At 36.2% G+C, this 23,161-nt stretch overlaps 1 protein-coding gene across 1 annotated transcript in view; it reads left to right on the forward strand.

Moving 5' to 3' along the window:
• Positions 1-22,497: 22,497 nt before the first annotated feature.
• The window catches only part of ALDH1A1 (aldehyde dehydrogenase 1 family member A1), a 54,026-nt gene continuing 53,362 nt past the window's right edge, over positions 22,498-23,161 (forward strand). Inside the window, exon 1 of the mRNA XM_060154973.1 lies at positions 22,498-22,673. Coding sequence (XP_060010956.1) covers positions 22,608-22,673 — 66 coding nt within the window. The 5' untranslated portion in view covers positions 22,498-22,607. The remainder of the gene's footprint in view (positions 22,674-23,161) is intronic.

Genomic DNA, 23,161 nt, shown 5'->3' on the forward strand with positions numbered 1-23,161 from the left:
ACCTAAAAGACTTATTCATGTGAGCCTGTGGCTCCTTGGCTATCTTTGTCACTATGTGGACAGAACCTGACCAAGGAGGCCAATGGTGAAAAAAGCAGAGCTGAGGGATGGAAAGACAGACAGAATTCTGATGGCATCATTTGAACACCTGTATCTAGCTATGCTTGAAACCAACTCTCTTCTTTAGTTTTCTTATTTAGTAAATTATATTTTGTTGTTTATTTCATAAACATAATTTGAATTTGGTTTCTGTATTTGTAGTTGAAAATGTTCTCACTAATGTAGAGGATAAAAGTCAGATAAAAGTGGAAGAAGAGAGATGTACTTATAGGAATTAAAGTAATCTACATGAGTGATGATAAGGGCCTGAACTAAGACAATGGAGCTAAGGAAGAGAGGCTATATCCAAATGTATGAATCCTGAATGGACGCGCTTCAGTGACTTATTAGATGTGTTAAGGAGAAAGGGGAGAGGGAGAACGAAGACTGACAGATGTTATCTATGAAACACTCTCCACCATAATTTCTAAGCAAGTGAAAGGTCCCATTCTTAACTAAAATGAATGACTGAAGAAGCAGGATATGCTTTAGTTTTCCTTGAGGTTCAGTCCAAGGAAATTTATATAGTTTATTGCACCCTGGTGAATAGCCAGTGTGAAGAAACAGAGGCTGTGTGTGCATTTCCTCCTCCGTACTCTGGGAGTCAGGTTCCAAGCTTAGTGTATTGTAATTAGCTAACATAGCACTTGATGTTCCTTCATCTAAAAGCTGGGCACTGTCAGATGTGACCTGCCAGCTAAGCTGAGTGCTACGAAAGGATGAGGATGACTCACTGTGCTCTGCTGCTATGCCTGCCACTGCTCTGAATGAGATAGAAACTTCAAACCCTCATCTTTGAAGCCAGTCTTTGCGGGTAACTCTTGAGCAGAGCTGTAATTCAATCTCTAGTTCCCAGAGGTATAAGCGATGTTGTTTCAGAGAGATGATGCCACTTCTGTGCCAAAATGCAGCTGGAAGAGGATCTTGTGTGATTTGTCCAATATGATGGAATGAAAAAAAAGACTAAGTAGGTGCTTAGAATAAATGTTAGTACTTTAAAAAAGAAATCAAGTTATACTGTATCTAGTCTAAATCTGTAACCTATAAAGAGCACATTCAAATTTTTATGTAAAGCACCAAGACTTCAATATAAAGAGAATGAGCGGGAGACCCACTCATGAAGAGACATGCACAATACACAGACTCAAGGAAACCTATTTAGCCTCATGGGCAATCCAATAAATGCTTACTGAAACTAAACCAAAGTACCTTTGCATTACTAATAACTTGGAGGCAGGAAATTAAAATGTTAAAATGAAATCATGATTTTGGAATTGAGTATGGCAATATTTAACTTATGGTATTTAAAACCATAAAATATCATTACTCTTACTCAATATTCCTACTCTTGGGATTATATCCTTAGGATATTATTTGGCAGAGAAAAAGATATGCACATAAAATGTCCATTATAACATTCTCTGTAGTATCAATATATTGGAAAAAGCTTAACTGACCAATAACGGAATGGATAAACAAAAATGCTGCAAAAAGGTATATAGGCACAATGTTATAAAACAATGTGGAAATATTGAAAATAAGATAACTTCTGAAATAAAGAAGCAGTATTCAAAATTGAACATACACTATGTGAATGAAAAATGTGTATTTGGACAAGGACTAAGTTGACTCAAAGAAAATGGAAACAAAGTAATGCATGTATTGAAACTTAATTTATGACTGAGATTAAAAGGACAAAAAAGGAGCTACTCAATAAATAATGCTGTATGACACACAGACAAAAATCAATTCCAGCTAGTTAAAAAACTTTAATGTGAAAGGTAAAATTTTCAAACTTTTAGAAGATAATCTAGGAGAATTTTTTTCTGGCTTCAGAACAAGGAATAACTCCTTAAATCATACATTAAAAGCATTTACCATAAAAGAAAAATGATACAATTGACTTCATGAAAATAAGAAACTTCTGTTCCTCCAAAGACACCCTCAAAAGAGTAAAAATACAAGCCACAAATTGAGAGTAGATATATGTAACACATATAACCCACAAAGCCCTAGTATACAGACTACAGGAAGATTTTAAAATTGGGTGAAAGTCATGAATATATATGCTGCACAAATGAAGAAGTATGAGTAGCCATTAAACAAACTCATTAATAATCAAGCAATTTTACATTACAATCACACTGAGATATGCTTCATTCCAGCGTTGCTATATATAGCTGCATGGATCACCCACTGCTCAACTCCAGGGAGCACCATCCTTATGAACTCAAATATGAGTGTCATCCCCTTGAAGCTGTGGAATGCACTGGCTCTGTTTCACAACCGCTAAACTGGCAAAAAATCAAAAGTCTGCCACATCAGCAAGGATGTGAAACAATGAGAATCTCAGTTACTGCTTACTGACGTGTAAATTGGTTCAACCCCTTTGGAGAACAGCTTGTCATTATCTAGGACAATTAATGGCAGGTTTAGAGTAGGAATGGGAAAGAGTGTTGACCAGTGACAAACAGAGAAATGAGCAGATATTAAAAATAAAAATGTGAAATGGCTCTAATCCGGATACATTTTTTTTCCAGATGTCTTTAGAAGCCTGGCAACAAAAGTGAGGAAAGCAGATCAAGACAGGATAGAAAACTGTCAAGATAGATGGGGCTAAAGGTCAGGAGGGCACAGATAGGGTGAAGTTGAAATAATTACCCAGGCTATCCTTGTTCGTATATAGACTAAGGCATAGGCCAACATACTATGACCTGTGGACCAAATCCAGCTTGACTACCTTTTTTTGTAAATAAAGTTTTACTGAAACACAGTCACATCCTTTCATTTCTGTGTAATCTATAAGCTCCTTTTGCTCTACAACACTGAAGGTGAATAGTTGTGCAGAAGCCTATGGCCTGTTAAGCCTAAAATATTTATTATCTCACCCTTACGGAAACATTTTGCTAACCCCTGGACCAAAACATTAGGAAAGTAAAAAAAAAAAAAAAAAAAAAAAAAAAAAAAAAAAAAATTAGAGTGCTTGGTAAAATTTTAATGAAACAATGAAAAGATTCTTGATCTCTATCATGGAAGAGAATTACAGAATTCATGTACGTAAAGTTAAAGCCAAAATGCAAGATAACAAAGTCCAGAGTGTGTTCATGCCAGTGGTTGCCAACCTGATATCAAGTTGTGATTAAATTTAGCAGACTTTTTGATCTCTAGTAATCATAGTGGAAAATCTGGAACAGAAGGCCAAACACTCCCTATGAATTGACAAAATTCTACATCATGTGGATGTAGATATAACTGACTCAATTAAAAAGACCAAAAAATAAATGGTGAGAGATTGAGTTTTGCTACTAGAGTGTTTGGGTATTCAATTACTTTTGATGACTCCTGTAGTTATGACAATAGTTTACAACAGGGGTATCCACTCACAGATGTATTTGTCAGGGCAAGACTAAACAATTATAAATGATTTCCAAAAATCCAGATAAAAACTGTCCTTGTCCCTCTCCCATAAATGTTCCTATGAGTTCACTTCAGGTTTGCAGGGGAACCCTACTCCTTGAGGTCATTCATAAGCCATATTCCAAAAGTCATTGTCATGCTACCCCTTAGGCACTATCACCAGTTGACACTGTCACTGTCACGTTCACTCTGGTCAGGACTGAATTCCTACCTCATCTAGCTTCCTGCTGGTAGAAGAGGAAAGAGGAGATAGAAGAGGTATACTTGATGCCTGAAGTCCTAGACCAAACCCTGGCACATATAACTTCTGGAACTGTGCCATGCACTCACATGTCAGCCTCAAACCTATTATTATGGAAGATGAGAACAATGGATTTTGGAAGAGAAGTAGCAGCCTCTCTCTCTCTCTGTCAAGGAATAGTAGCTTTCTATCTAGTAGAAGAATGCCAGCCGAATTGATGCTAAGCAGAGATGTAAATAATATGATTCCAAATGTGGAGATGATAAGGTAACCTATTCATAATATTTGCTTGAAAAAAAATCCATAAAAATTCTTCAGGGTTTTCTACTTTTAAACTGCATTATGAGAGATATGCAGAGATCTTTTCTCTCTTTCGCTTGGGGATGAGAGGAGGAAATGTAATATTTTTCCAGGCACTGAAACTTCTATATATTTAGTTATTCAGAACATGAAAATAAAGTTGGCAGAAAGACAATGTGGTCACAGAACAAATTAACCTCAACCTAAGATAACAAAAACTGGCAATGCAAAGCTGCCACAAATTAAGAATACTGGCCCGGTGACATGGTCATGGTCTCCTTGCCTCTCAAGGCAAATAAACAAAGTTTCGTGGGAAGTATCCTCCTATACTAACCAAAGAGGAACACCAAGTCTCTTGTTTTATTAACTGGGTTAACCACAGTCTCATGAATGGAAACTATGGTGCTGATGACTTTCTGAAGATTCTTTGAACCAGGTGTGCTGGTTGGGGACCCTGGTTCTTAACTATAATATGAATATTTTATCTGTGGCAACTCACGTTGAGCCATTGCTCAGGTAATCTGGAAGCAATAAAACATTAGCTGTTCAGAGGATGAATACTGGGTGGTCTACACCCAAAGCTAAGTACTTCTCTAACATCAATATCAATAATTTACAAAACTTTAAAAATGATTATGAAATATTTTATTATGTGCAAGGCACTTCCCTCTGAACCACATCTGATACAAAGCTGAGTGAGATGGGCCATTTCCTCAATTTATAAGCTGCTGGAAGAATGAGCAAGCATATGTATGGGAGCTAAATTAAGAGATATATCAAGGTATTAACACATTTCTATAGGAGGTGGCAAGTCAAAGAAGGTAGGGACTAAATTGATTTGGAATGGTGAGTTGGGAAGGACTAGGAAGACAGTAGGACTCTAAGGATATTACTGACCTCACGAAACCTTGGTTTTTTCATCCATACAATGGAGAGAATAGTACTTTCAATCCAGATTTATAAAGCACTTAGAATTAGGTTCATAATAACTTCAGTTGTCATTGTTGCTGTTTTTGTTTCGGCTAATGTAATTTTCTGAAAGTTTGATTTTGAATAATGAACAGAATTCCAATAGTTTAAAATACTGGAGTGTAGAATTCTAGGCAGATGGGATGGAATCATCAGCTACTGGATACTTCATTGGTATGAATCCAGACTGCAATGGGATTTAGTACGGATTTACTAAGCAAAATGCCTTTCTAAGCCAGCTGCCTAAAAGACACTTTGATACACCAAGGTTTCTGTGTCCTTGAGTCTACATTTACAAAGAAGGATTTAATTTACTCAGTTTTATGAATTTCCTATTTTACACTTTTGAGGGAGAATGCCACTAGTCTCTTTCTATATGTTGACTGGGGTAAAAGAACTTGTCCATGCACATATCAGTGATAGCCCATATATGGAGGTACATAAAAAAATATAAGGTCAGTCCTCACTCATATGGTAGTTGAAATTAAAAAGTTACATAATGTTAATTCTGATACCGTGTAATGGTACACTGGGGTCAAGTGGTAAGGAATGAATAACTTGCAATTCTATGGAACACAGTGGAATCTCTGTATGCTAGTACTTCTTTTTTTTTTTTTTTTTTGCGGTACGCGGGCCTCTCACTGTTGTGGCCTCTCCCGTTGCGGAGCACAGGCTCCGGACGCGCAGGCTTAGCGGCCACGGCTCATGGGCCCAGCCGCTCCGCGGCATGTGGGATTCTCCCGGACCTGGGCACGAACCCTCGTCCCCTGCATCGGCGGGCGGACTCTCAACCACTGCGCCACCAGGGAAGCCCCAGGACTTTGAACTTTTGAAGTCCATTTTTTTTGAGAAACAGTTTGCATCGCCCACATATAATGTTAGGAGATTATAATTGCTTAGGGAGTTCATGACTCTCTTACTTAAAAAATTAGTCTTCATACAGGAACATGAGGGAGAGAAGTGTGCCATTGCTTTTTTGCCTAGGAAAGCTGTATCCTGGGAGAAACAACCCCCAATGGTTTAGAGGGAAGCTTTGAAATCTGGGTTGAGGACAAATCATGACACTATTGCCTGAGGGAAACCATTTCCTATGTTCACACACCATTTATTTTTAAAATGTTTAAACTCCATATTCTAAATTGCTCTTCAGTGCTTTAAAGTCATAGTAGTCTGACTTCAGAGAGAAAAGAATCCTCGATTCTCAAACGCTTTCCAAAACTAATCAGAGCAACTTAGGAAAGATTTTAGATTAATACCGACTCTTGTTTTATTCTTTGAATGAGGGGGAACTTGAGGCAAATCATTCTTTATCCTTCAGAAACAACAAGAAAAATATACAAATTTATCCTTTTAGAATATTCTGGAAGTGTTATCCAATACATGCTAATCATTATTTATGTTGTCACAATATCTAAGAATTGAGACTGAAACAATAGGACATGGGAGCAAAATATTTTAAATGGCATGAAACTCATATTTCCCCAGGGCAGCCATTCCTGGGTCAGTTTGAAAGTAATAAAAACAGTTTCTCAGGCTTTTAGTATCCATGGTATTGCAAGGTCTACAGCCTCATCAAAGAATCATCCATTAACTGGTATAGTCCTTGGGTTGTCACATGTGGTCAGTAATAAGTTTCTATCTGCTTCCTCTTTATATTTTTAAAATAATTTATTGAGGTGAATTTTTACAACATGAAATTAACCATTTTAAAGGAAACAGTTCAGTGACATTTAGTCCATTCACATGTGGTGCAGCCACCACCCTTATCTAGTTCCAAAACATTTCCATCACTCCAAAGTAAAACTCCTTCCCCATTAATCAGTTTCTCCTCAGGCCCTGGCAACCACCAGTTCACATTCTGTCTCATCTGTTTCCCGTTTTGTGATCTATTCCTTTTAGCGAGTGTTCTTACCAGGCTTTTGCTGTCCATAAAGTCATCTGAGAGCACCTGGCTGCAGCCATTTACAGCTAAAGAAAAGCTGATCTTAGAGCCAAGGACGCAATCTCTCTCTTGGTGGTCACTAAGCTGCCAATAACAACCCTCTGCTGCCTGAATGCCCTCCTATCTCCATGGCTACCCTACCTCCTGGGCATTGCATGGGTTCTACATCTCTGCTGCCATGACTGACATAGTGGAGTCTTCAAAAATACCAGTGATAATGTATTTTCTGGGTTCATTAATGTACCAAAGCCACTGTGGGAGAGTCTTTCTCTCTCTCTTAACTCTTGCATTTCTCTTTATCATGTGAGTAACAGATAAATTAAAAAACCCTGGAATTTCTTTGTGTCTGTGGGAGAATGACTTTTCATTAATTAACAGTTGGTTTTTTTTTTTTTTTTTTTGCGGTACACGGGCCTTTCACTGCTGTGGCCTCTTCTGTTGTGGAGCACAGGCTCCGGACGCGCAGGCTCAGCGGCCATGGCTCACAGGCCCAGCCGCTCTGCGGCATGTGGGATCTTCCCGGACCGGGGCACGAACCCATGTCCCCTGCATCGGCAGGCAGACTCTCAACCACTGTGCCACCAGGGAAGCCCCAATTAACAGTTTTTTATTAATTAATTTCAGCCTACTCTCTCCTTACATTATGATGAAAACCCATGTTTGGGAGAAGGGGTGCTGAGTTAGGAGCAAATCTCAATAGCAAATGGCAAGTTGTGATCAGATTCAACCCTCATCTCTGACAATCAAAGCATTACTATAGACCTCAGTTTGTTTCTCTGGTGCTATCCTCACTTAGAGTTATTCCCAGGAAGATCTTAGGCCTTCCTTTAAAAATGCTCCTGATGGGTCAATATGATCAGTATTCTGGACACATTCAAAATATCTCAACACTGGTAGATTTTAGCTTGAGTTTAGGTTCAACCTGGAACTCTAAGTACAAGTATTAAACTTAGTATTGGAGCGGTAACAAACTAATATGATCTTGTATGATTTTGTAATTTTAATATAAATTGACTAAAATTTTCTATAAAAGGGAAAAACTGAAAAAAAAAAAAGCTCCAAATCAGGAAAGAGGTTTCTATACACATACACCTTTATGCTTGTAAGTAATAATAAACAATATATACCATATATAAGAGAGTATGAATATTTTCTTATATTGATTGCCATTTATTAAAAGAAGTTTCTCAAAATTATGTGCAAACAAAAAATGAGCAAGTGTAAAAATCTAGTAGTCTTATGAATGAACTAGTTTTTTTTTAAATGACTGTGCTCTTTTTGGAAAAATAATTTCCATTTCACTCATTATAGCAGGCTAGATCATGGGGAAATTCTCCTTCTAAAACACAACTGAAAATGCAAGATAAAAATATAATAAGTAACTGTCGAATGCATACTTGGCTCAATAAGAAAGTAAAAAAAAAAAATTCCAGAAGCCAAAAGAACAAAGAGGAAACTTAAAATTGAGAGGTAAACAAACTGTTCCTGCTCTTGAGAATGTGCTGCCTTGATAGCCAAAGGGTTTAATAGCCAAGTAAGGAGAGCAGTCAAGGTTGCAGGAAGAGGAGGTAGGAACTAAGACCCCACATGGTTGAATGGCTTACATTCACTAAAGAATGTAATAGAAAAATATGCCCTTTGAATCACTGGATGGGGAGGCAACAGCATGGTCAAACAGCTCCTTAGTCTAGGCTGTGGGTGTAAAAAAAATTTCTTCCTTCTTTGAGATTTCATAAACAAAGGCGTTTACTCTTTGTCTGTGTTACATCACTTAGACTTGAAACTGCAGTTCCTCCCAAATGCTAATGAAAGGAATATCAGAAAGATAATAATAAAATGTTTCTTCTTCTCCTTACAATACAGAGGAGCAGATACAATTTCATGTCTTAAGTTTAGTTCTGATAAAGTGGTAAATTGAGAACATTTACAAAAACATCTCAATATGATTCTCTTTCCCAGTACGGAGATTTGTATAAAAATGAATAATCCTGTTCTATTTCATAACACATTCTTGGAAGTGTTATTTATACAAATAAGCCTTTTAAGACATTCAGATTTTGGCGGTTGTTGCTGTGTTTTGTGAAATATAACCTCAACAAACTTCTACGTGTTTGCCCAAGAAATACTATTTGAATTGACAGATTATTTGAGGTTTTGTTGTTAGTCCAGAAGAACTTTAAACTTTCCTTTTTTACCATTTGTTTATAAAGACACAATATATCTGTGATTCTGTTGAATTCTTCAGTTAAATGAAGGTTTGAGAATATTCATCTTATTTAAATCAACACAAGATAATACAAAAAAAAACCCCATGATAATTTTAAAAAGAATCAAAACTCCAGAAAGAAAAAAACATAGTCATTGAAATTAAAAACTCAACTGATGCTCTAAACAACAGATTGAAAATAGCTGAATAGAGAGTAAGTAAAATAGAGTATACATCTGAGGAATTATCTAGGATGCAGCACAGAGAAATCAAGATATGGGGATTATGAAACAGATTTTCAAGAACACAGAGGTTAGAATGAGAAGGTACAATATATATCTAATAGAAATAAAGGTCATAGCAAATATAAATATTTTTAAGAAGAAGATAGGATCATCATAAGTCTTCAATTATTTGAAAACAAAATTTTAAATCCAATGCCTAATACATAATGTCTAGCACAGTCAGAAGAAGAAAAGACAGCATGAACAAAAGCCAGGAGGATCAACAGACAAAATGGATGTCTCAATGCAGAGACTTAGGATATTGGAATTATCAGACACAGACTTTAAAAGATCTATATTTAAAAGACAAGACTAATAATTTCAGAAGAGATCCAAAAACTGAAAAAAGAATAACAAAAAAATAATACTTGAACTAAAAATGGCCATTATCAAATGCCGCCTAGATGAATTATTTAATAGCAACTGGACACAGTTGAAGGAAGAATTAGTAAACTAGTTAGGATAGAAGAAAATCTCCATAGTGAAGCCTAGACAGACAAAATAATAGACAAAAATAGACAAAATAATAGACAAAATAGATAGACAAAATAATAGACAAAAATAATAGACAGACAAAAAATAGAGAAGAGTGAGTAAATGACTAAATAATAGAGACATGATCTAATAAAACATAGCTGGAGTCCCTGAAGGAGAAGAGAGAAGATTCAATGCAATCCCAATTAAAATCCCAGAAGGCATTTTTGTGGAAATTGGCAAACTGATTCTAAAATTCACATGGAAATAGAAAGGATCTAGAATAAACCGAAAAACTTTGAAAAACACAACATTGGAGGATGAACATTACCTTATTTCAAGATTCATTATAAAGTAACAGCTATTAAAACAGCATGGTATTGATATAAACACAGACAAAGAGATTAATGGAATAATATAGAGTCCAGAAATAAACCTACATATACATGAACAATTGACTTTCCACAGAAGGCACAAAGGCAAGTTGGTAGAAAAAGAACAGTCTTTTCAACAAATGGTGTTGGAGCAATTGGATAGGTTGACACATAGCTGTTGAAAGTGGGTTTTTTCTTAATTTTCATTTTAATTATTACATTATCTGCAAGCATGTCCCACTTTATCAAGATATTTTTGTATCCTTTTTCTCTTTTATTGCTCAGTCTTTCAAATGCTCCATCTTCTATTTTTCAAAAAGTCAAGTTTTGGCTTTGTTGAATTTCTCTATTTTGCCTTTTAAAAAAAACTTAATTCATGCCTTTTTTACTCTTATTAGTTCCCTCTTTCTACTTTCTTTAGATATATACTGTTATGGATTTCCTACCTCCTTAAAGTGTGCACTTATTTCATTCATTTGAAGAATTTTTTCAATATAAGTTTCAGGAATAAAAATTTCCCTTGAAGTACTGTTTTTGCTGAGCCTAACAGATGTTAATATATGATAATTTTATTATCATACATTTTTAGATGTATCTATATTTTCACTCGCAATGCAAGTAATTAAATGCGAATCCAATTTAGCTTTAGTTCCAGTATGCAAAGGTTTTTTAATATTAGAAAAATCCATAAATGTACCTGACAACATACAGAATTAAAAAAAAAATGAAAATCTAAGGTAATACAAAAAATTATTTTATGAAATTCAACACATTCATAATAAAACAAAACCTCTAAATAAAGTAGGAATAAAAAGAACCTTCTTTAAACTAATAAAGAGTTTCTAAATGTAAACAAACAAACCACTATCAAAAATCAATCTAAACGGGAAAACATTTGAAATGCTACCTTTAAAATCAGGATATAGAGAAGGATGCCCACTAACATCACTTAAATTCTACAATGTGTTGGATGCTTTAGCCAGTGTAATACAAATTTGAAAATCAAGTACTCAAGAATAACTCTAACAAAATCTGTACAAATCTCAACACGGAATTTTTAAACTTTATTAGGAAATATTAAGGATTTGCTAAATACACTGGGGAACTATGCCATTTCATGGATAGAAATGTTTATACAATGAAGATGTCAATTCTTTCCAAATTCCAATCAATATCTCAACACATGGCTTTTCATGAAACATAAAGTAAAAAAGATTCTAAAATATACATGGAAGAGTATAAAGCCAAGAATAGCAGGTACTCTTCTAAAGAAAAAGAGCAGAGAGAATAATCTTTTTCTACTAATGGTAAAGCTAGACATACTAATTAAGACAATGTGGTATCAGTAGTTGGATGGGCAAAATGACCAGAGAAATAAAACAAAGAACTCCCCCGCAAAACACACATATATTTGTATAAAATGTTATTCTATGACAAGATATCATGTCAAGTTATTGGAGAAAAGCAAGATGTTCAATAAAAGGAACTTGAAAAAATGCTTATCCACATAGAGAAGATTAATCAGTACTGCTACTCAATGCTCTGCTGGTAAACCAACTCTCTAAAAAAACAAAACAAAACAAAAAAAGCCCTTGATTTGCACTGGTTTGTAGCACTTGACAGTTCCCGTAATGCAAATACTCCACCCATGATTGAGTTTAAGTAACCAGTGTAAAGTCACCTGACTCTCAAATTCCTGAAAGATTAACAGCCATGCTTCCTGAGCTAGGATGAGCCAGCTGCAACACCCCACTAACTTTACTTCACACCATACACAAAAATCATTCCCAAATAAGCTTCAAAGGGAAAAATACAATTTAAAGCTCTTAGTAGGAAAAGATGACAGCATATCTTTGGTCTGTGTTATTTGATTAGTTTTCTTTTAAAAAGCACAAAAAACAACATTGACTGTAAAAATAAAAGACTGATAAATTTAACTGCATTAAAATTAAGAATATTTTGATCATTAAAAATATACTGTATGTAAATTAAAATTTAGAGATTCAAAACTGAGAAAAGACATTAGTAATATGATTAAGGATTAGAATCAAGTATATATTTTTAAACATTACAAAATAATTTAAAAATACACAGACAATACAATAAAACTGTGCAAAGCACGTGAATAGGCTTTTACAAAAACAAAACTAACCAATAAACATATGATGAAGTATTCGAGATACTTAGTGACAAAAGAAGAACAAATCAAGAATGCAGTGCGATACCACCTTGTATCTCTTTGATTATTAAAAATTAAAAAGTCTGATACTCAAATGCTGAAGAATATGGATCCACAGGGTTATTTTCCATTGGAGATAGAAGTGCAAATTGATACAATCACTGTGACATTATATCCCAAAGTTTAACATTCCTCTTCCTTAAGAAATATCAAATTTGATTCTAGATATATAGCCAATAACATGTATACAAAAATGTTCATAGAGGGCTTCCCTGGTGGCGCAGTGGTTGAGAGTCTGCCTGCCGATGCAGGGGACACGGGTTCGTGCCCCGGTCCGGGAAGATCCCACATACCTTGTGGGAGAGCGGCTGGGCCCGTGAGCCATGGACGCTGAGCCTGCGCGTCCGGAGCCTGTGCTCCGCAGCAGGAGAGGCCACAACGGTGAGAGGCCCGCGTACCACACACACACAAAAAATGTTCATAGAAGCACTGCTCATAATAGCAAAGCCCCCCAAAACCCATTATCAAAGACTGGATGAATAAACTATTATCAGAAAAGTATATCACCCAGCAGTCAAAATAAAGAAACTACGTGACATGCAACAATATGAATGAATCCTATCTATAACATTTAAGGGAGTTCCCCGGTGGTCTGGTGGTTAAGATTCGGTGCTTTCACCGCTGTGGCCTGGGTTCAATCCTACAAGCAGCATGGCCAAAAAACAAAACAAAAAACATTTAAATAAGAAAAAAAATAAAGTTAGAACTAACTAAAATGTATACACATACACACACACAAACACATGCATACCATATTCTGGAATACACAGAGATACAGTGGAAGTCAACCAAGAGAATAATAAACACAGGTTTCATAATTTTCTCATCTGGGTAGGAGAGAGGGGACAGAGCAATGGAATGAAGGACCACAAGTATACATGTAGGTTATCTTCAAACTACTTTGTTTTGTGTAGTGGTTTGGTAGTGCTTATTATGTTATTATACATAACTAATTATACAATTAAACAAAACAAAAAGATGTATCTGAAAATCTAAAGGAATAATATCAGGGTCACAGCAAAAACAAAAGGCACACCTGGCTGGAGTTTTGTAAATGATATAATGAAGGAATTTTTTACAGAAGGGTAGACAATCCACAAGGAATACTGAAGAACCTAGAGCTTGCACAGGTGAGCAGCAGTGACCACTCCTGAAAGCCTGAAGAGACAGGAGGTGGAAATGGTATTTTCAGAGCCCAGTGAATAAAGCCAACACTCTATAGTGAGGGACATTCAACAAGGTCCATAGTCATAGGAGGAAGAGTCAGCCCTGCCAGAACCCTGCCAGAATGCCAGCCAGCCATGAGAGAAGCAAGGGAGCATGTATCCTGGCCTTTCTCTCCTGCTACACTCCATTCTCCTGTCAGCACCTCCCTCCCTTTCCTATTGGTTGAACAAAACCAGAAGCCAGAGGGCAAGAGAGCCGTGTCATAAGGCAAAGAGATGAAATGGATCTGAAGTGGAAAACAGAATATCCAGTAATATTAACATGTACACACAAATATTTAAATAAACATCCACCAGCAATGACATGTATATGGGGAGAGATGTAAACAAGTTTAAAGTGTTCTACGTATTTAGATTGGCCAAGGAAAAGAGTAAAGGTACAAATTAATTTTAGACTTTGAACTATTATTAAAATAATAAACCCAATATAAAATTCCCCAAATAATAGAGAGAATAATTTTAAATTAATTTAAATGAATGTACACTAAATGAAAAATTAACATAGTTTAGTTTAATTTTAAAACTAATATCTTAATTAATTTTAAATCAATTTTTTATAAAGGTAAGAAAAGAAAAATCGAGCAAGTAAAACAAATAAAAGTATTTAGTAAGATGATAGAATTTTTAAACATAAATTTATCAATACATTATATTACATGTCAATAAAATAAATGATCCAATTAAAATAGAAAATCTGTAAAATTGCACAAATGAAGAAACCCCAACAATGGGTCGTTTAAAGAGACGTGCAACACATATAGACACAGAGATTGTAAGTAAGAAGATGGAAGAATATATATTATGCAAATTCCAACCTAAAGAAAAGCTACTGTGGGTATAATTTATCCGACAAAGGAAACAAAGGCAAAAAGCATAAAGATGAACAGGGACATCTTATAGTGATAAAAAGTTCAATTCACAAGGAAGATAAATCAAGGCTAAATTTGTAAGCACATAAAAATATAGCCTTACTAATGTAAGCTGCAAAGACTTGGGGGCTGTTTATTGCCAACCAATAGAAAAATTAAGAAATGCACACCAAAATAAACCATGAATCAAGGAAGATATCACAATGGAAATTAGTATTTTTAATTGCCTGAAAATGAAAATACTATTTCCAAACTTGTAGACACTTCTAAAGACATGCTTAGAGGGAAATTTAGAGCTTTAAATGAGGGAAGTGCATTAAAATTTATAGGTTGACTAATAAAAATAGAAAGCATTTCTTCCAAACAAAAAAAGAGGTGAAAATGGAGGAACAGAGAAATTGCAATCACTACAAGAGAAGAGAGGTAAGAAGTAAAGGAGTATGCAGTTACCTCTACAATAGTCCTCTCTTCTTACTACTACAATTACTGATTTTGAACTATGAGCCTGGTTGCCCAGAAAAAGTGTACAGTTTTTATTTTTCCTTAAAGCTAAGTGTGGATATGTGACTAAACTCTGATCACTGAGGTCTAAGCTTCAAGGGAAACCTCCTCAAAATGCAGTGGACCCTAGTCCTTTGTCATTTTTCCTCCCCTTTCTCCATTCTGAATCCTGGGATATGAATGCAATGGTTGGAATTCTGGCAGCCTTCTCTTACCAGGAAGCCAAGAGTCATAGTTCAGGGATGCTGGGGCAGTAAGCTGAAAGGAATTCCCTCTGTATCTTTCAACTCTGCCACCATCCATGCCTTCCCTGGATGAGCAATTTACGATGTCTGTTTATGTGAAAGAGAAATCCATTTCCATTTTGAGCATTTATTTTGGATGTTCCCTAATGGGCAACCAAACCTAATCCTAACTGATATAAGGACAAACAGAAAGCACAAAGTACATCAGTCATCACAATAATCAGAAATAGACAGAAATGGAATAAACGTACGTGTTAAAAGCAGAGACTCTGAGATTGGATTAAAAAAATATGACAGCTATGTGCTCGTTAAAACCTTGACCTAAAATGTCAGGACACTGGAAAGTTGAAAGTAATAATTATTTCAATAAATAAAATTAATAGTTTTACAGGAAAAAGGCAAGGAATCACAGATGCCTGAATTTTCGTCGGTGTTGTTTTGTTATAAGCAGAAAGAGAAAATTCAAGAAAAAGGTTTGATTTTGAAAAATGATAATGAGTTCAATCAAGGGTCTTAAAATATGAACTAAGAGACTAGGTAGTTAACCTAATTGAGTGAAAATAGGCTGAACTAAATACTAGAGATAGGTTGGGTCTATGTTTCAGTGCAGTGATCCTCAAACTTGACCTTGACTCAGAATCACCTGATGGGTTCCTTAAAGCACAGATTGCTGGGCCCTAGCTCCAAGGATTCTGATTCAGTTGTTCTGAGATGGAACCTGAGAATTAGCATTTCTAAAATATCCAGGTGATGTGGATGTCACTCCAACATTGAGCACCATGAGGAAATAGAGCCAGAGCTGCTTCAGCGGTTCTGACAGCTGACCACACATTAGAATTACCTGAGGAACTTAAAATGCATACCAATAGCTGGGCTCAAACCACTGTTACTGAATCGGAATCTCTTTTGTTTTGTTTTGTTTTGTTTTGAATTCCCTAGGTGATTCCAATGGGCAGGCAGGCTAAAACACTCTTCCAGTCTTCTGATGGTCAAGTTAAAATCTGGGTTTTTATGTAAATGTTTCTATTTTTTTTTAATCATACTGCATGGTCCACGTAAACAAATATACAAGCTCTCAATTTTCAAATCCAGCTACCTGACTAGATGTGACATGTAGCTCAGGTACCGAACAAGCAGCTGGAACCTAAGCCAGAGCCTGGAAGATAAGTTTGGATTGTAGTTATAGATCTGGGTACATATGTGTGTGGGAAAAATCCAAGCAAGCAAATGCAAACCAAGTTTGATATTGTCTAGCTGAAACGATCATTTTAAAAAAAGGCTTTCACAAACATCATTTTCTATTGTATCTTACTTTTGCAATTGAATGAGTATCCATTTATACTACAACGGAAACTGGAAGGATTTCAAAATGTCAGCACCTGAGAAGTTTTTATTCCAGGTACAGATGGGAGGGAGGCTTCCCTTTATTTGAACATGAATATTTAGATTTTAACAATAAACTAGAAAAACATGCAGAGGGCATGACCAATGACAGCGGATACTATTTGGCAACCCTGAACTCCTGCTTAACATTGATTATTGTATTGGGTGCCCATGACTGATGTAACAAATTACCATAAACTTGGTGGTTTAACACAGCACACATTCATTCTTACAATTCTAGAGGTCATAGGGCTGAAATCAGTTTCACTGGTCAATATCAAAGGGGTGGGCAGAGCCAGTTCCCTCCAGAGGCACAGGGGGAGAATCCATTTCCTTGTATTTTCCAGTTTCTAGAGCTGCATTCCTTGCATTCCTTGGCTCCTAGCCCCTTGATTGTCAAAGTTAGCTGCTTCAGTGGTCAAACTGCCTTCTGTTTCTGTGGTCAAATCTCCTTTGCCTCCCTCTTACAAGGATACTAGTGATTACATTTAAGGCCCACCCTGATAATACAAAATAATCTCTCATCTCATGATCCTTAACTAAATCATATCTGCAAACTTTCTTTTGCTATATAAGGTAATATTCACAGCTTCCAGAGATATCTTTAGGAATCATTATTCAGCCTGGGAAAATTCTATAAAATATAACCAAAGAAATCACATGATTGTTTTTATCATGCATAAATTCAAAATGCCAGAAATGACACTGAAGTCAAAATTCAGCTATTTAGCTTTCCAAATGCTGAGGCCAAGGTCAAAGGCAAATTGCAGATTTCAGCCAAATACTAAGAGTGAAGCACAATTTCTTAGCATGCCTACAGAGGGCACACGGGTTTATAACCTGCTTTTTTTTTTTTTTTTTTACTAATTTATAATATATCACAAAAGTTCCTCAAGTATTTGTTTACTTTTTTCACTAACCCATGATTTATCTAACCATCTGGTATTTTTTTAATTTCATAAATAATATTCTTTTAAAGATACTTGTTCATAATTTACACATATTTATTTGTTTCCTTAAAAGAAATTTCTAGAATTAGAATAACCAGATCAAGGGTTAAATGTTTTTAATATTTTAATACAATTTGCCAAGTGTTATTAAGCTCTGAGAAACGCTACAGGAAAAGGGTCATTTCTCCGCACCCTTACATGTGCCGGGATTGGGATAAAAAAAGTGCCCCTTGACTCTTAAAAATGCTAACTTGTTGCTGCGTATTTTGCACTTATAATTTAAATTTATTGGAGGATATTTTGGTGGAGAGTACTCCCTGAGAAACTTTCTTTACCTACAACCACGATTTAACTCACTTGCCTGATTAACTTGCACCTCTGAAGTTCCTTTGTAAAAATATTCTGACTGTATGATTTGCTTACAGGTTCAAAATCAGGGAAAAAAGAATGTGTGGCATTAGAAGTTAGGATACTGGTCATCTGGGGTGAGGAAGAAGGGGATAGTGACAGAGAGGATGTACAAAGTGGGCTATGGGGTTCTAATATTGTTCAATTCTTTGACCCCAGTGGTGGTTATTTTGTTTTGTTCCTTTCATGACTGTTTGTTGAGATGTTATAAATAAAAAGTTATGATTTTTGCAGTTTTTCTATACATGGTGTATTTGACTTAAAAAAAATTTTAATAAAAAATAAATTAAAAGAGAAAAAAATTAGTACTGACACTCATGTCTACATACACTCAGTTTTGGGCACAATCTTGTCTGCTTAGCAATAGTCAAATCTCTGCTCCAAAATCTTATCATTCACATGAACCTAGAAGTTCAACCGCATGATTAAATTAAATGTTATTCAAGTTGTTGATTTATTAGGAGGAAAGGGAAAGTGATTTCTATGAAAACAAAACTGAGTGTTATGCAAACAATCTCGTCAAATTATTAAACACACTGGCATAATAATAATAATCTGTGTATAAGCCAATTGTAAAAAAATTAAAAATACATAAAAATCTCAAAGTACTCTACATTCAGATTGCCTCAAAGATGTCTTTAAAATTCTTTCTGCACTCTGAGGAAACAACAACAATGTGAACATTATTTATGCAAGGTTATTTCAAACTCAGGCAGCAGACCCAGTTCTAAGAAATGGTTTTGGCCCATGAAGTTTAGCAAAACCTATTTAAAGTGAAATAACTGTCTTATAGAGGATTTAATCTACTATTTCTTTTAGTGACCCTACTGATTAGTGTCCTCATTATATCAGGTAAGAGGGACATCTGCCATCTTAGTAACACAGGACAAAGAGAAAGCGATGATAGGATATGTGAGGAGCAGGGGAAATCAGAGGTAAAAAAATATCGCCAATTGGAAAAGATTGTCAGATGAACAGAAATTAGCCCACAAACACATATGTTCACATACTCGAATTCTCTTTCCACCTCCATTTTTTTTTTTTTTTTTTTTTTTGCGGTACACAGGCCTCTCACTGCTGTGGCCTCTCCTGTTGTGAAGCACAGGCTCCGGACGCGCAGGCTCAGCAGCCATAGCTCACGGGCCCAGCCGCGGATCTTCCCGGACCGGGGCACGAACCCACGTCCCCTGCATCGGCAGGCGGACTCTCAACCACTGCGCCACCAGGGAAGCCCTCCACCTCCATTTTTAATAGCAACTTGCCAACTGAGCACATATTCTCTCATCACATACAAGATCCACTTTTTCCAAATTATTAAAACCCAAATAGGCACATAAGCCCATGTGGTGTCTGTTGAAATTGCAGTGATCAAAAGCAAAGGGACATATCCATTGCTGGGTTAACCACCTGGCAGACTCACCCAGTCATGCTGAAGGTGACAATGAAGTGTCAGGGATGGCAGATGTCACTGAGCAAAAAAAGTTCAACAAATTGATCCTGGATTTTGAAATCAGAAAATGTGAAAATCAGCTATTTTTTATTTTACCATACAATTAAGTTTGTTACATATAAATGGTTTTTATTTCAATTACTCATGTGGGTGGGAGAAGGTTAGGTTCCATTAGCTTTTCAGTGACTATGGCTTGAATGGAGTTTTAGAGAGATTCCTTATAAAATGAGACAGCAGTTTCAGCAATGGTTGATGACCTGGTCTATATATTTCTTCGTATAATGACAGCTTTCACAAAGGACTGGAAGAAATCAGATTCAAAATAAAAATAAATTATGCTCCTTTCCCCATCCCCCCACTGCCGTGTGTGTGTGTGTGTGTGTGTGTGTGTGTGTGTGTGTGTGTAACTTAACTTGTCCCTAAGAAATAAAGGAAGATTAAACATCCTTCATCTATTAATCCCAAATTCAAGTTCCAGCCCCTCCTCTGATGCATAATCCTGGCAAAATATACAAATATATATTGTATATAAAAATATACACGATTGGGTCCAGTCTTGAAGTGGGGCTTCTTGGGCCCTGTGTTCTCACCAAAGCCACTTTGTAAGGGAGGAAAGTGATCTCTTAGGCCTTTTACCCATGCAACCACTCCTAAAAATATACTATTCTACGAGACAAATTCCAGGGGCAGGATGATACTTACTTCAGAAATAGAAATCTCAGGGCCTGTGGTTTCTGGACAGAAGAGATCTGCCCTTCAAGTAAGATTAAGGTTGGAGAGTTCCTGATACTCTAATCGCAATGCTTTACTCATAGAAGATACTTGGTAAATATTTGTTAAAATTTAATGTGCAGGTGTGGTAACCTGTTTCCAAAGCTGTTCCTTTTACCTACATTCAGTAATATCTGGCATAAAGGGACCTGTTCTTATGTAATTATTCAATAGAATATGATTAAGGATGAGCTTAAAATATTGAGATGACACACCAAATGTGTTATGAAGCTTTGAGCTTTCACTGCCTGGACAAGTGTCTGACTCCACAAACACCTGCAAAGCTGAGAGAAGAAGAAAGTAGCAAAACACAGCTGTCTGGGCCTGGCCAGAGCACCACTCTGCAAGTTATGTAACAGCTATTGTGTAATTGTGCATTTAATTCGGAACACATTTTTAAGAGAGAAAACAATTAGATTTTCCAAAAAGAATGAAATTGAGAGTGAGAGAAAGAAAGGGAGAGAGAGACAAAAATGGTGAAATAGCACAGAAGTTTCCATCTGGTCTTCAAGAGTGAAGCGCAGGGAAGGCAAGGACCTTGGGGATGGTTCTCTTAGAATCTAGGGGCCTGCCTATGAGTCAAATCTGGCCTGCCTCCTGTTTTTGTAAATAAAATTGTATTGCAAAACACCCTACACCCCTTAATGTATCGATTGCCTGTAGTTTGTTTCATGCAGGGTTGAGTAAGTTACAACAGAAACTATCTGGCCTAGAAAGTGGAAAATATTATCTCTTTACAGAAAAAGTTTGCTGACCCCCATTTTAGGTGAATAGAAGGCTAAGCTTGAGTGCCTGTGAGGAGTGACTACTCACTTAGAGAACCAAAACAGCCGATTCTCAAGCCCATCTGGGAATTCTCTTATGGAGGGGAGGGCAAGGAGAATAAATTGGAATAAGAGCCAGGGTTTTAGCATCCGACTGGCCTGAAATGAAATTCAGGCCAGTGAAATTATTGTACATATTAGATTTGTGTTCATAAGCAAGCTACTTACTCTATGTCTGTAAAATGGGAAACCCAGTGAGGAAGGAAAGAGAAAGTAAGGCTTCTGCACCTGATTTGGAGTAACTACTCAGTAAGTCTTAGCTTCCCTACCTAAATCTCATTTGGGGGAGCTGGCATTTTTCACTGGAAAAAATAATTGTTGTTCTTAATTCTTAGTAACCAGTTAAGAGCATCCAAAGTTTTCCATGTTGTTCTGACTCTAGCTTTTGCTAGAGTTTCAATAAAATAAACTATTGTACTTAAAATGGGAGTAGTACAGTTAAAAATTGTCCTTTTTGAATGTTCCCAACTTGAAACATTAATTTCATTTTAAGAACTTGTATTACTTGGGAGTCCTGTTTAAAGTCACTCTTTAACAATTGCCTGCATCAATGATTGATAAATACCAGCCAACTTCCAAAACCAGAGGTTACTTTCATTTTAAATGAGTTTTAGCAGACGATATTGCCATATCGCTACTGCGGTGACTGTGTGACAGCACAGTCCGAGTTTTTAAAAAATATCCTGCTAACTTTTCTATTCCCACATATAAAAGATAATTTAGATAAAGGTAATTTAAATAAAGGTAATTTAAGTAAAGATAAATTTAGAGCTCCTGAAATCCTAGTAGTTCTACTTACCAAGCACTGAAAATACCTTTGATTGGTATGATTTTTCATAAGCTGACTTGGGGTAGGGTCTCTATAGAGGGCCTTTCTTCCACAAACAGCACCCTGCTTTTCTGGGACATGGACTGATTCTCTGACTGCACTGTCCTAAAGATACCTGGCGAGGGTCCTTGACACACCAGCCTCTGCTGAGAACAAGTGCCCTTTGAGATTATTTTTCAATCCTCGAATTCTCTGATTCCAAGTCTGTCAGAGAACAGAAAGTTTCACAGCAGCATAAAAAGCATGAAAAGCCAAAAACATAATAACTGGCCTTAGTGGCCAGAGCAGCTGTGCTTCGTACCCTTATCACAGGTTTCGGCTTTGTAAATTAATTCGTCTGCAAATAGTGCCCTCTCTCCAGATGCAGCTTCAATGCTGTAGCACTGGTTTCTTAAGGATTTAAGTTTAAAGTCAAGGGCTTCCTGCCCTAGGTGTTACAAATAAGTAGTGTCGTTTTCTTTTTGCTCCCAGTTTGTTCATCCAATCATAACCCAGTATGCAAATAAACCTTAGCCCATGCAGATAAAAAGGAACAAATAAAGCCAAGTGCTCTATCAGAACCAAATCGCTGAGCCTGTCACCTGTGTTCCAGGAGCTGAACCAGAAATGTCGTCCTCTGCCATGCCAGATGTACCTGTCCCACTCACCAATTTGAAGTTTCAATATACTAAGGTTAGTACAACTTCTATTTGCTGTTTTGCCTCAGTTTTATAAAAACTACGTTTATTTAAAGCATAAAAGGTCAATTTAAGTAAACTTGTGTAAAGAGCCCTTTGCAAATATAAAAATAAAAGGCTTGCAAAATGCCGGTCTGGGTTTAGTGTCTTGATCAAATAATGAATTCTAAATTGTATCAGGCAACTTTTCATAAATTTATTTCTTAAAATATTTCTGAGTGAAAGGAATTCTCTTCGTTGTAAAAGGTTCTTGTGCCAGGATTCAGGGGACTTTACTAAGCAGTTCTATTAACTTTCAGCAGAGCCTAGCATGTGTGATAGGAGAGGCAAATACTTACTAGAGAAACTTACTGGAAACAGACAAACAAATGGGAATGTTTTTTTAAAAAGGAAAAAAAAAGAGAGAGAAACAGAGCATAGTGAAGTAACATGATTTTTATATATGTCAAATGAGTGTCAAAATTGAAAGACCTCAGTCTGATA

Source organism: Lagenorhynchus albirostris, chromosome 7, assembly GCF_949774975.1.
Source record: "Lagenorhynchus albirostris chromosome 7, mLagAlb1.1, whole genome shotgun sequence".
Taxonomy (NCBI): domain Eukaryota; kingdom Metazoa; phylum Chordata; class Mammalia; order Artiodactyla; family Delphinidae; genus Lagenorhynchus; species Lagenorhynchus albirostris.